Source organism: Pelodiscus sinensis, chromosome 5 (assembly GCF_052426305.1).
Source record: "Pelodiscus sinensis isolate ZL-2025 chromosome 5, ASM5242630v1, whole genome shotgun sequence".
Taxonomy (NCBI): Eukaryota; Metazoa; Chordata; order Testudines; family Trionychidae; genus Pelodiscus; species Pelodiscus sinensis.
The window spans coordinates 46,363,673-46,378,440 of record NC_143056.1 but is presented as its reverse complement, the minus strand read 5'-3'; the positions used below and the strand labels follow the sequence as shown (position 1 = coordinate 46,378,440).

At 42.8% G+C, this 14,768-nt stretch overlaps 1 protein-coding gene across 4 annotated transcripts in view; it reads left to right on the top strand.

The window, feature by feature from the left end:
* MIPOL1 (mirror-image polydactyly 1) overlaps window positions 1–14,768 on the top strand; it is a 303,297-nt gene that overhangs the window by 211,389 nt on the left and 77,140 nt on the right. For all 4 annotated transcript variants that reach the window (XM_075926916.2, XM_075926909.2, XM_075926913.2 and 1 more), the window contains one exon: window positions 3,210–3,304. In XM_075926916.2, coding sequence (XP_075783031.2) covers window positions 3,210–3,304 — 95 coding nt within the window. The remainder of the gene's footprint in view (window positions 1–3,209; window positions 3,305–14,768) is intronic.

Here is a 14,768-nt window from a genome sequence, read left to right as displayed (position 1 = left end):
TCTGTGCGTAGGTGTGTCTGCTGCAAACATTTCCTTCCAGTCTACCATTTCAATCACACTTCACAGTACGCTGAAAATTGGCAAGGATGTTAATTATTGGCTTCTAGAAAAAACCACCTACATTGATTCAAGCATGTTTTTTCCAATTTTTAAGTATGTTGTTTCACCTACTGTACAGTGTAATTATAGAAAATAACTTGGTTTGGCTAACATTCTTGTGTTCTGTGAGTTCTCTTTGCAATGCTGTAAGCAGCACTGGGCTCAGGACTTAAATGGCTTACCTGGAGAGTTATTTTAACCTCTTTGTGTTGCTAGTTAGGGCTTGCCAGCTCCAAATGCTAATGCAAAGTGCATTGCCATTTAGCATCAGGAGTTCTAAATCTGTGTTACTGAGGGGTTAAGCATTAACATGCTTCACTTTCAAGACTAAAAGAGGTGGTGTCTGTAATAAAATGGTCTGTGCTTGTTTATTCTTTTAACAGCTTCTTATAATTTGTTTACATTACAGTAGCACCTACAAGTTCAACTGATTTCAGAGCCTCTGTCTGCTGGGCACTGTACATATAAATAGTAAAAGACAGTGCCTGTGTTGAAGAGCTATAGTCTAAATACACAAAAGAAAGGTGGATGAAAAGAAGTATTATTATCTCCAGTTTTACAGATGGGGAATTGAAGCACAAACAGATTGAGTTGCTCACGGTCATACAGTGAGTCTGGCAGACCTAGAAAGTGAATCTAGATCTACTCAATCCCAGTCCGGTGCCTGAAGCATATCCTTCCACTCCACGTAGCCACAGCTCATTTATCACATCTAGAATTCACCGAGAAACTTTTTTTTGTAGCCTCAAGGAATTGGTGGGCGCCAAGCTGGGGAACACTAGCAGAATTCACACATGGGAATACATGAAGGCACTGGCGGGTAACCTGCGGAGGAACTGCATATCATCGTTTTCACCCTATGTTCCTGCTCTTCCCCCTCCCTCCCAGAGCTGGAGCACCACGAATCAGCTGTTTGTAGCATTCCAGCTCTGGGAGGGAGAGAGAGGAGCAGGTAAGTGTGGAGCTTCAGTTCCCCAATGCTCAGGAAGTGTGTGGCTCCAGTTCCCCAATGCTCAGGAAGTGAGGGGCAGACGGGGGTTTTGGGACCACAAGTGGAACCCCATTGGGCTGTCGGCTGCTGCAGCCAACTGAGGAGAAGGAGGGCCATTCATGTGGCCCACCCATTATTTGTGGTTGCCCATTCCTGCACTAAGGAGTTGCACACTTTTTGGTTTTATATCCTATGGCTACGTCTACACTGGCATGATTTTCCGAAAATGCTTTTAACGGAAAAGTTTTCTGTTAAAAGCATTTTCAGAAAAGCACGTCTAGATTGGCAGGATGCTTTTCCGCAAAAGCACTTTTTGCGGAAAAGTGCCCGTGGCCAATCTAGACGCGGTTTTCTGCAAAAAAGCCCCAATCGCCATTTTCGCGATCGGGGCTTTTTTGCAGAAAACAGTACTGTGCTGTTTACACTGGCCCTCTTGCGCAAATGATTTGCGCAAGAGGGCTTTTGCCTGAACGGGAGCAGCACAGTATTTCCGCAAGAACACTGACAATCTTACATGAGATCGTCCGTGTTCTTGCGGAAATTCAAACGGCCAGTGTAGACAGCTGGCAAGTTTTTCTGCAAAATCAGATGATTTTGCAGAAAAACTTGCCAGTCTAGACACAGCCTATGACTTCTGCTAATTGGTTGATCTGCAATATGTGTATAATGTATAATATACAAAAAAATTAAATGGTAGGGAAGTCTGCCTGGTGTACAATAGAAATGCAGTGCAAGCCCAGTCTTATTTGTAGTTAAATCAGTTAATCATCCTGTGAGGCATTAAATAAATTATATGAAACCTAAGTATTCTGGGGAGTCCTGTATTTCTAAATAGTATTAGATTTCTAAATATTCAAGTGATTATGCTATAATTCTATATTAAACATACATACACTTATATCTCCAGACCTCTTCTTTGACAATCAATATCTTTTCTTGGCACTCTATAAGCAGTACTTTAGTTCAAGGTTTAGCTTTCTGAATACCATGTAAATATATTTGTTGACAAACATCAAGATAAAATTGAAGAAGAAAATGAATATGGGAACTGAGAGTACAGAAAAACAGTAGAGAAAAGTAAGGAAATTTGGTTAGTGCATTACCCACTGAAAGATGTCAGTAGTTACACACACAATAGTATATTAACCTAATAAGAATGTCTTAGTAATATTATAGAGGACTACTATTATGTATAACTAGAAGACCTACCTGGCATTCAGGGCAGGGAGCTGTGTGGTTTGGAGGATGAAGGAGTCAGGACAGGGCCTTGGGGGTAGGAAGGGAAGTACAAGATGTTGGGTTGGGGGTGAAAGAGTAAGAGTTGGGGATTAAGGAGGTGCTCAGGGCAGGGATCTCATCCGGCACAGGCCTTTTGTCTCCCCCCCCCCCCCCCCCCTCCTCCGCAATTGCAAGTAGGGATGTGAAAGTTTAGCTGGCTAACCCGTAAGCATTATCTTAACTGGTGATGCTTGACTGTTCCAGTTAACCAGTGGGGGCTGCTCCAACCCTGCGGAGCCCACTATAGACAGGGGTTCTCCAGTCTCCCCACTCCTAGCTGCCAGGAGCCTTTTCTCTCCCTCCAGCCCTCCGCCAGACACCTGCTGCCTTTTCTCTGCCCCTGACCCTCCACCAGTCACAAGGAGCCTTTTCTCTCCTACCTCTCCGGTGCTTCAGCCAAGAACTGGTGTGGGGGGAGAAAAAGGGTTTAGGACAGGAGGGCTACTTACCCAGTCTGGTGGTAGGTAAGATGGCGGGGCCCCAACCCTGCTGGCCACTACCTTGATGGAATGGCTGCCCCCAATGGACACTCTTAATATTGCATCGTTTTCTATGTTAAGGAAAACAATATCTTTCTCTGTGCTTCTGGTTGTCCTGGCACAACCAAACCATGACCTTGCTTTTAAGTTAGGAGAAGAGGAAGCTGCATACCAAATTTGGTGGCTCTAGCTCTTACTGTTTAAGGTAAACAAAAGGACTCACGGACAAACACACAAATTTCTAATATCTAGATTAAACCTACAACAGAGAACTGACATTAACATTAATAAAGGATTGTATTTTTATTGTGCCTAAAACAGCACAATCTTCTCTTTAATTATTACCGCCTATCTATTTGCAGGCAAAGTTGCTAGCTGTGCAGCAAGAGAGAGAGTCTGCTGTTCAACAGAATAAAAAACTAGAAGAAGAAATTCAGACGTTACGTGTTTATTACAGGTAAAATGGTTTATATTATTGTAAATGTGATGACTCATAAGGGAAATTTTCTTCATGGCTTTATAATTGTAAGTGAGGAAATGACCTTATTGCTTAGATATTTGTTAGGAACATGTATAACTGCCTTGATCAATCAGGGCCTTAAATTCCATACTGTGAACCTTTCAGATATTTTTTTCCCTAGATTTCTACCTTTCTGATCTTCAAGCCCTATTTTGAAATGCAAAGTGTTCATTTTTAGCAATAACTGAGTGTCATGAAAGTCTCAGAGGGGTACCTGTGTTAGTCTGTAAAACCCACTTCTTCTCAACTGAACTACTCAGTGCCATGAAGTATCTTTTTATAAAGATGGTCCCATTGCTAGTAGAGTTTCAGTTTTCCTGCTGTTTATTGCTTTGGGGCTTTTTTCCCCATGTAGTAAATGATTCAGTGTTCTTGATGAAATTCAAAAAGTTATGATGTAACAATGTACTTGCTAAAAAAAGAACAGACCTATAGGTGGTGGAACTAAAGATGTGCCACCCACCACACACCTTAAATTGAAGTGGTTTCCATCACGTATAGGGTATGCAGTTTGCTTCAGAGGTCCTCGGCACATCTGTTATATGGTTTGTTCCTGAACCACAGGAAACAGCCTATTTCTTACTTGATTATCTGCTGCTTCGGGGGGAGGCCGAGTTAGTCTGTATAGGTAAACTGAAAAAACAACAAATAGTCTGGTAGCACTTTATAGACTAACAAAACATGTAGATGGTATCATGAAGATGGTATCATGGTATCATCTGAAGAAGTGGGCTGTGCCCACGAAAGCTCATGATACCATCTACATGTTTTGTTAGTCTATAAAGTGTTACTAGACTGTTTGTTGTTTTTTCAGTTTGATTATCTGCATTTCCCCAGCTTTACCTGCATGGATTTAAGAAACACAAAATCTGTTGAATTCTAAAACTGTGATTTCTTTTCTAGTCTTCTGCAGAATTTTTATTGCCTTATACTCTATAGTAGTCAGTGGAGGGGTCAGCCATTCTCTCAGTAATTTCAGAGCCCATGAAAAACTTAGAATCATAGAATCATAGAACTGGAAGAGACCTCAGAAGGTCATCAAGTCCAGCCCCCTGCTCTAGGCAGGACCAATTCCAACTAAATCAACCCGGCCAGGGCTTTGTCAAGCCGAGACTTAAACACCTCTAGGGATGGAGACTCCACTACTTCCCTAGGTAACCCATTCCAGTGCTTCACCACCCTCCTATTGAAATAGTTTTTCCTAATATCCAACCTGGACCTCTCCTACCACAACTTGAGACCATTGCTCCTTGTTCTGCCATCTGTCACTACTGAGAACAGCCTCTCTCCATCCTCTTTGGAACCTCCCTTCAGGAAGTTGAAGGCTGCTATCAAATCCCCCCTCACTCTTCGCTTCTGCAGACTAAACAGACCCAAGTCCCTAAGCCTCTCCTCATAAGTCATATGCTCCAGCCCTCTAATCATTTTGGTTGCCCTCCACTGGACCCTCTCCAATGAGTCCACATCCTTTTTGTAGTGGGGGGCCCAGAACTGGACACAATACTCCAGATGCGGCCTCACCAAAGCCGAATAAAGGGGAATGATGACATCTCTGGATCTGCTGGCAATGCTCCTCTTAATGCAACCTAATATGCCATTAGCCTTCTTGGCTACAAGGGCACACTGTTGACTCATATCTAGCCTCTCATCCACTGTAACCCCCAGGTCCTTTTCTGCAGAACTACTACTTAACCGGTTGGTCCCCAGCTTGTAACTATGCATGGGATTCTTCCGTCCCAAGTGCAGGACTCTACACTTGTCCTTGTTGAACCTCATTAGATTTCTTGTGGCCCAATCCTCCAATTTGTCTAAGTCATTCTGTACCCTATCTCTGCCCTTGAGCGTATCTACCTCTCCCCCCAGCTTAGTGTCATCCGCAAACTTGCTGAGGGTGCAATCCATCCCCTCATCCAGATCATTAATAAAGATATTGAACAAAACCGGTCCTAGAACCGAACCTTGGGGCACTCCGCTAGAAACTGACCGCCATCCTGACATCGAGCCATTGATCACTACCCGCTGGGCCCGGCCTTCTAGCCATCTTTCTATCCATCTTACCGTCCATTTATTCAATCCACAATCCCTTAACTTGCTGGCAAGAATATTGTGGGAGACCGTATCAAAAGCCTTGCTAAAGTCAAGGTATATAACGTCCACTGACTTCCCCATGTCCACCGAGCCAGTTACCTCATCATAGAAGCTAATCAGATTGGTCAGGCACGACTTGCCCTTCGTGAATCCATGCTGACTATTTCTAATCACTTTCCTCTCATCCAAGTGCCTCAATATGGATTCCTTAAGGATCCCTTCCATGATTTTTCCAGGAACCGAGGTAAGACTGACCGGCCTATAGTTCCTTAGATCATCCTTCTTCCCTTTTTTGAAGATGGGCACTACATTTGCCTTTTTCCAGTCATCCGGGATTTCTCCCGATCTCCACGACTTTTCAAAGATAATAGCCAAAGGCTCCACAATGACATTTGCCAACTCCCTCAGTACCCTCGGATGCACTAAGTCCGGACCCATGGATTTATGTACGTTTAGCTTTTCTAAATAGTTCCTAACCTGTTCTTTACCCACCACGGGCTGTCCATCTTCATCCCATCTTGCGTCACTTGGCGCAGAAGTCCAGGAGCCGACCTTGTCTGTGAATACAGAGGCAAAGAAAGCATTGAGTACTTCAGCTTTCCCCACATCATCTGTCACTAGGGTACCTCCTTCATCCATTAGGGGCCGCACACCCTCTCTGATCACCTTCTTCTTGTTAACATGCCTGTAGAAACCTTTCTTGTTATCCTTCACATCGTTAGCCAGTCGCAATTCCATTTGTGCTTTCGCTTTCCTGATAACCCCCCGGCATTCTCGAGCTATACCTTTAAACTCCTCCCTGGTCATTTGTCCAAGTTTCCACTCTTTGCAAGCTTCCTTTTTGTGCTTAAGTTCACCAAGGATTTCCCCTGTAAGCCAGTCCGGTCTCCTACCATGTTTGCCTCTCTTGCTACGTGTCGGGATGGTTTCTTTCTGTGCCTTCAATAAGGCTTCTTTAAAATACTGCCAGCTGTCCTGGACTCCTTTCCCCTTCATGTTAACATCCCAGGGGATTCTGCCCATCAGATCTCGTAGGGAGTCAAAATCTGCTTTTTTGAAGTCGAAGGTGTGTATTTTACTACTCTCTTTTCTTCCTTTCGTCAGGATCCTGAAATCTACCATCTCATGATCACTGCTTTCCAGGTTGTCACCCACCTCCACTTCCCCTATTAGTTCCTCCCTGTTTGTGAGCAGAAGGTCAAGCTGCGCACGGCCCCTGGTCGGATCCTTCAGCACCTGTGTCAAGAAGTTATCCCCAACATTCTCCAAAAACTTCCTGGATTGCCTGTGTACTGCCGTATAGGTTTCCCAGCAGATGTCAGGGTGATTAAAGTCCCCCACGAGAACCAGGGCCTGCGATCTGGAAGCTTCGCTCAGTTGTCCGAAGAAAGCCTCATCTACCTCATCCACCTGATTCGGTGGCCTGCAGCAAACACCAACCACAACATCAATGCTGTTGTTTGCTCCTTTAAACTTAACCCATAGACTCTCAACAGGTTTTTCTCCCTCTTTATACTGGAGTTCAGAGCAATCGTAGTGCTCTCTTACATATAGTGCAACTCCTCCTCCTTTTCTCCCCTGCCTGTTGTTCCTGAACAGTCTATACCCTTCCATAACAGCGCTCCAGTCATGCGAGTCATCCCACCAAGTCTCTGTTATCCCAATTAAATCATATTTCTTGGTCTGGGCCAGGGCCTCCAGTTCTTCCTGTTTGTTGCCCAGGCTTCTCGCATTAGTGTACAAACACTTCAGGTAACCAGTTGATCGTCCTATCTTCTCCATTCGAAACATGGGTCCTCCTTTCTTGCCCCTTCCTCCCTGCATTTCTTCCCGGTATCCGACTTTCCCACTCTTCTCAGGGTTTTGGTCACCATCCCCCGACGAACCTAGTTTAAAGCCCTCCTCACTAGGTTTGCAAGCCTGCCCGCGAAGATGCTCCTTCCTCTCTTCGTTAGGTGGATCCCATGTCTTCCTAACAATCCTTGCACCCGGAACAGAGTCCCATGGTCGAAGAAACCAAAGCCCTCTCTGCGACACCATCTGCGCAACCACACATTTACGTCCTCAGTCCGACGATCCCTGCCCAGTCCTTTCCCTTCAACAGGAGGAGAATACCACTTGCGCTCCAAATTCTTGGGTCCTTCTTCCTAGCGCTACATAATCCGCAGTAACACGCTCAAGATCATTTTTGGCCGTATCATTAGTTCCCACATGGAGAAGCAGGAAGGGGTAGCAATCCGAAGGTTTGATCAGCTTGATAAGCCTCTCAGTGACATCCTGAATGCGAGCTCCCGGTAAGCAGCACACCTCTCGAGATTCCAGGTCCGGACGGCAGAGGGATGGCTCAGTCCCTCTTAGAAGGGAGTCCCCGACCACCACCACCAGTCGTTTCCTTTTGGGCATGGTGGCCGTGGAACCCCCATCCGTAGGACTACGCATCCCATGCCTTCCAGTAGATGGTGTTCCCTTCTGGTTTCTTCCTTGTGAGGTCCCTTCCAGAGCTTTCAGCACTGCAGAGCCTGTGGAGAGAGCTTGATAGCCATTGCTTACCTCTATCCATGAATCACTGGATTTGTTTAGTCTCTAAAAAGGATCTGCTGTGTGGTCCAGTGAAAAAAGTTAGGGGACTTTTTTAAAATTGGAGAGCAGTTGTAGTACTTCTCTTCGTTCTGACCTCCTAGGGGCTGTATTTTGCCCAGCCCTGCCTTAATGCAGCTGTGGGGAACCTCAGGCCTGGAGCCCAGATGTGGCCCTCAGCTTGCCCAGATCCAGCACCTGAGTCTCAGCCCTCTCCCCCCCAGCATTAGGGAGCCTAAGCTGGTGCTCCAGTCTTTCAGCTTGTCCCCTGGGGGCTGTAGCACACAAAATCTAGTAGGCTTTACCCCCTCTCCCCCAGGCTCTGGTGTGCAAGGGGAATGTGGGGAGTGTCTTTTTTCTACTCTGTTGGGGGCCACAGTGAGGGTTTTTTTTCTGCTTCTCAATTGTGTTCCACTCCCAACTGATTTTTCTGTGGGTCAGTGATCCCTGACCCAAAAGAGGTTTCCCACCCCTGCCTTAATGTTTGCCATGTTCCTTATGTTTATTAAAAACTGTGGGGAAGCAACTAAATCTGTTTGGCATCTTTCCTTTGGTTCTTAGTCAACAGAAACACCAAGGAATCAATTAGTATTTATTTTCACTAATTTGTTTAATATTCAGTGTAAAATTCCTAGATACATTACAGTAAACTAGAAATACTATATTATGCAACAACATTATTCACTTAGGCCATGTCTACACTAGGAAACTATTTCAAAATTAGTAAATTTGACTTAATAACTGCTGATTTAACAAATTCAAACTAGTATGTCCACACTATGGAGAAGCCTCAAAATTAGTCTGAGGCAGGCTCCATTAATGTGGACCTTGGACTTAGAGCCCCAGGAAGCACTGGGGCGTAATTAGTTCGAATTACTCTGGGGAGCAGTTATTTTGAAATAGTGGCACTGGTGCATCCACACTACTGTTATTTCAAAATAACTATTTTGGAATTAGCATTACTCCTGATGAAAAGCAGGAGTCCAGTTTTTGAATTCTGTGGCTTGTGATTTTGAAATAATGGGCTTGGTAGTGTGAACTCTCTGCTTATAAATTTAACCGGGAGGGTGGGGAGTATTTTAAAATAAAATCCTAGTGTAGACCAGGGCTTAGAAAAGACTTGAAAATAGTAAAACAAAAAAATTGAATTTACTTTTTTATCATGTTACTTCAAAAATTCAAGCTCAGAGTTGTTCTCTAAGCATAAAGGCTCAGAGTACATTTTAACATTAAAAAGGTTTGCTGCAACAGACATTGAAGCAGATAATAGATTACAGGCTATTGATGCAAATATTTAACTTCCAATAACATGAATATTATTTACTTGCCAGTATATCTGAATATACCACATAGTTAATTAAGTTTCAATCTTTAATTTCACCTGACTAGGCTTCAGTGCCAATTTGGTTATGGTATTTGATAATCTATGATGATTATGGCAGATATGGTATGGTATCATTAGATATATGAAATTATAGACAAATTACAGTAGTATCCTCTGATCTTAGAGCTTTCAGAACCCCCTATTAACTGGGTTATAAAGCCCTTTATTATATTAGAAATAGAGAATTCTTTACCGGTGGATGGTATTTCTCCCTTGATATCTTAAGTGGTAGCTTTTTCTAGCACATTAAGAATTCAGTCCTATGTGTATACATACATGTTAGCAAGAAAAGCTACAGTGCAGCTTTTAATATTACCTCCAAAATTTTTGTAGTAGTCCATATAATAATAAAGTAGAAGGGGGATTAACTTTACTCCCAAAAGTTAAAGTGAACATGTCTGCAGTTTCTTTTAGTCATTGGGGATAAATCAGCTTATAACAGCTACTTGTATTAGTTGGGGCCTGAATCAGCTCACTGAGGAAGAGAATGTAAAGGGATCAGAGTCATGTTCAGTACATGATTATTATTTTTTTTGTCACAAACTGGTAGCACTGCATTCCACAGTTCAGCCTGTATAATGACATCCTTTTCTCTAATAAAAAGTACACCTAAGTCTCTCTGCTGATTTACAGTGCTTCCTTATATTTCCTATTGCTAAGAAAAGAGAAAAACTGAAATAAACACTAACCAAATCCTATAGTTTGCTGCCATCAGAACAAGATTTAGTTAGTTAAGTAGTAACACTGATACTGTCAGTTCAGTGTTCTTTAAATCTTTATTAGAGGGTGTGTCTAGTTTTCCCAGTGTGCACTATGCTACCTTTAGTAGTAATCTCATATATGAACTTTTCTGTTGACATGTGGGACACAAGTTCATTTGAATGGACGGTAAGATATTTTCTATTTTTGCTTCCGTATAAAATAATTTACAAACTTGACATAATATGAATTTTCTTTATTTACACTAGTAAAAATGAGTAATGGGTGTGTTAGTGACGAACCCTTCCTCCCTCCTGTGTCCAGCTTCCATTCATCACCATCATCTCCTTTTTCCAACACTAGGGTTGGGTAGGGCCAAAGTCAGGACAAATAGATGGAGGAGGTTCTCCAGGGTTAGACCCTGGTGGGCCACTGCCACTATATTTACCTGTGCTTCCGCAGATACAGGTGCTTGCAGCTCCTGTTGACTACGGATCACCATTCCCAGCCAATGGGAGCTACAGGAAGTAGTGCGGACCAGGACACTGCTGCCCACACCTCCCATTGGCCAGGAACAGCAATCAGCAGCCATCAGGATCTGCAAGCACCCATACTTGCAGAAGCACAGGTAAATATAACAACAGCACGTCAGGGACTAACCCTGGCGAACCACATCCAGCCCATGGGCTAGTATTTGTCCACTGATGGCCAAAGTCATGAGCAGATTCTGTCTGCATCTGTTTTGATCCACCATTTGAGCAAGTTGGAGGGCTATCTGGATCATTTTATATGCTGTTCTGCCACTGACTTCTCTCACCATGATCTTTACTCCAGGGAGAATTTTGTGCCAAGAAATTAAATATTCGGCACACAGTATTTTAAAATTCTGTATATTTTACCAGACAACAACACTATAAAATCATGCCAGTTTCAATTATTTTGGTAATTTATTTCAAAATACCTGTCAGCTAGTATCTCAGTAACAATACAGACAACAAAAAAAGACACAGGAAATATTTTTGACCAATATAGTCGTTAGTAGGCCTATTTAATATGGAACTTTGAGCACTAATTGTTTAAACTGCAATATGGAACAGTATTTCTCACATCCCGCAGATGCAGTGCAAAGTCTTGGGAGAGTTAGTGGAAACAGGAACTGAAAGAGAGGGAAGGAATTGCTGGGAAGGAGAGTTATTGAGTGTGGGTGGGAGAATATGGAATGAGTTTTTGGGGCTGGGGAGTATTGTTAGGGAACTGGGCAGCCTCCCCCATGCAGACCCTAACTGACCTCTGTCTTCCCCTGTTCAGCAAGGCACATGTTCTTCTTTCCCTGTTTGTCTCTGCCCCACCCCATTCATTCGAGCATATCTGCACACGTTCTTGTGTCTCTGCATCCCCTCCCCATGTGCCCCTTCACCTCCCCATTTTCCTCATGCCCATGTGGCCCTTGACTCAATGTTGTCATCCCAACGTTGTACCCCTCATTAGCCTTTCTGAAACGCACTCTGTGTGATCCCCCACCAGGCTTGTGTGCCCCACACTGTCCATTCATGCCCTCCCCCCATAATCCCATGTCTCTTCACCTGGTCCTGCAGGAGGGATACTATGAGAGAGGCAGCCTCTGTTCCCTCCCTCTCTGTGGCTAGCTGTCCTGGCCTTTGAGCCATCTGTCCTCTCTTCTAGCACCACATCAGCCCTGAGTGAGAGAGAGGTGTAATTCCAGCTTCCCTTTGCCTCCCCATCAGAATTCAAAGGAGGGAATCCACAGGGACATTAATTCTGTGCTTGCATAATTCTGCAGAATTTCCCCAGAATTATCTTCTCCACAGAGATGAATGTTAGGCGATAGATATGGGGTTATTCTAGCAACATGACCAAATCACTGCAGTTGGTGCCTTTTGATGATTGCAATCACACACTACACTTTCACTCTTTTTCAGAAGTTTTCATTTCTTAGTGTGTTTATTCTTGTCATGTCTGGAATAAGCCACAGGCACGTCATTTCAAATGTTTGCAGCTTTTGCTCTAGATACTTTGTAGGTACTAATGTTTCACTTTCATAAGATAATGTAATATCTGGTTTTAGCTGCCATGGTCACTTAGGGTGCATCTACACTGCAGGGCTTAATTTGAAATAAGCTACGCAAATTGAGCCATGTCAATTGCGTATTTTATTTTGAAATAGCTTATTCTGAAATAAAGAGCGTCTACAGAGCACTTATTTTGAAATACAGCACTCTTCCTCTGACTTCCCTTATTCCTCATACAATGAGGGTTACAGCATGGAGTAAGAAGTCTTCCAGCTTGACAGTATTTTGACACAATTTTGAAATAACTACCTGCTGTGTAGACACAGACTAAGTTATTTGAGGATAGTGTTGCAGTGTGGATGTACCCTTATTTGAAGCTTCAAGCATTGTGCAAGCACATAACCTTTCTGCTGAAGTCGATGTGTTGACATCTTCATTACAGTGGCTGCCATCTGTTACACTGAAACACAACAAAGCAGAAGCCGTCAACTTTTTCAACATCTACTTCATAAATGACTAATTTAGCCTGTTTCTTGATTTTTGATATTTCCATTATTTTTATCTTTGGTTCGTCCAGTTTTCATCCCCATTGTTTGGCTGTTGTATACACCTTGACGATTTTTGGTTGTATTCTTCTGTAGGCATTATCATTATATTTTCCATGAAATAAAGATTACTGATAAATTGCCCCAATATCATGCAGTCTCCATCAGTGTTACTTGGTTGGATAAGATGTTTTCTAAGTATAAAGCAATGTACTGAACTGAGTGTTGCATCCCTGTTTGACACCAGTTTTCATTTCAAACTGCTCAGTGACTTACCATTGACTCTCACTTACTATAAAGCTATGCTATAAAGGTTCTGCTGTATTTGAATCAGTCTTCTGCTAAAATCATGCCACCTGAGTACTTGCAACAGAACCTCTCAGTTAATTGAGTTTACTACTTACTTGCCAGATGGAAAAAGTACCCCAAGAAAAACCGTTTATGGATATTCCCCTTTTGTCCCGGCAAATAGTTCTTTGCCCGTTTGGGAGCCTCCATTTTATTTTTCCTGAGTAAAAACTGAATTGGTTTATTGTGATGATAAATAGTAACATATTAGCATGATGACAGTCATTTTCTATAGCGATACCAGATTGTGTTTCATGTTTTGCAAATTGGCAAGCATGCCCGACAGAGAACAGGTTCCATTCCCAAGGAGCTTACAAATACAACTTAAAGACAAAATAGATTATCGTGCAATACTGTAGAAACAAACAGTACATGGTCTGAAAGTGCTCACAGAGTGGGGGGGGGGGGGTGAATCTAGAAAGTTTTGGGGATTAACAAATTGCATCTCCCATATCCTCAGTTGCCATTAAACACTGAAAGTGACCAAATTTGGAAAATATTCAAAAAATAAGAGCATATGTTGAAAGAAGTGTTATCAATATCAATTTGGGATGGTCACCATACTTGTGAGTGACAAGTCTATGAGTCAATTTTGAAGGTCAACTCAAATGAGTGCCAGAGTGGCAATAAAACTGTTATAGTTCATATCTGGATGTGCAATATATTTAAGAAATGTTTGAGTTTTTAAAGTATTTATTGAGTTGAATTTTTCTCTCGTCACCTGTAAAACCAAGCTAATTAGCATAAACCCTGCATAAAAGGCCTCTGAGGAAGAAAATATATATCTAATACATTTGGAAAAACCTCTCAAAGTATGTCAAAAGCTTTTGTACACGTAAAATGTATTGCTTTCAGTGTCATTATCTCATGGCCTAGCCGGGCTACAGCTAGCAAGTACTTTGTGTTCCATTGAAAAGCAGGAAATCTTCCCCTCTCCAATGGTGAGTATATATAGTTGCTATTTCTTTCCTTGAAGGGTTATGAGAGATTGTATAACTAGTCCAGGACTAAAATATGATACATTCTGGAAATTGGGCTTTTCTTGCAGGAAGGAGTATAAAAATAATCACAAATTTGGGGAGAAAATAGAAAACACATTTGTGGCAGGTTAGTTTTACTCAGCTGTCTAGAGCTGTTCAAAGTTTGGAATACTGTGCATATTCCATGTGGGAATGGATTGGCAGGCAGATGAGGCTGTCCAAGTTACATGGCAACTCCAAGCATTCAAACATCAAGAGTCCAGGCCTCAAAAAAATCTCAACATTGGCTCAGAATAATGAGGCTTTTTTAAATATAATATATTTTGGAGTTCTTTCTGGACCAATGAAGCAAGGACACTCAGCTAAGTGGCAATTCTTTGACTGACTGCTTCCTTCGTTTTATGCAAGATAATTGAATCCTGAATCTGATCAATTCAGAATTTTCAGAAAATGTTTTAGGTATCTGTGGGCAAGAACCCTACTGATTTTAGTGAAAACTGGAAATGAAAATGGAGGGGAAACACTGGAATAAGTGGATGGTTGCAAGAAGTCCCTGAAATAAAGGGGGTTGAAGAAGGGTATACAGCAAATATGTGCGAGGAATGGAGGAGTGCAAGGGGGGGCCTAAGTATGCAAGGGGGCCCGCAGATCTGCCTCCACCCACAAAGAGGGTGAGGTGGGCAGGTGGGAGCTGGCTCTCCATGCATATTGGCTACAGTGGAACCATTTGTTCTCCTCCCCTCCCACCCC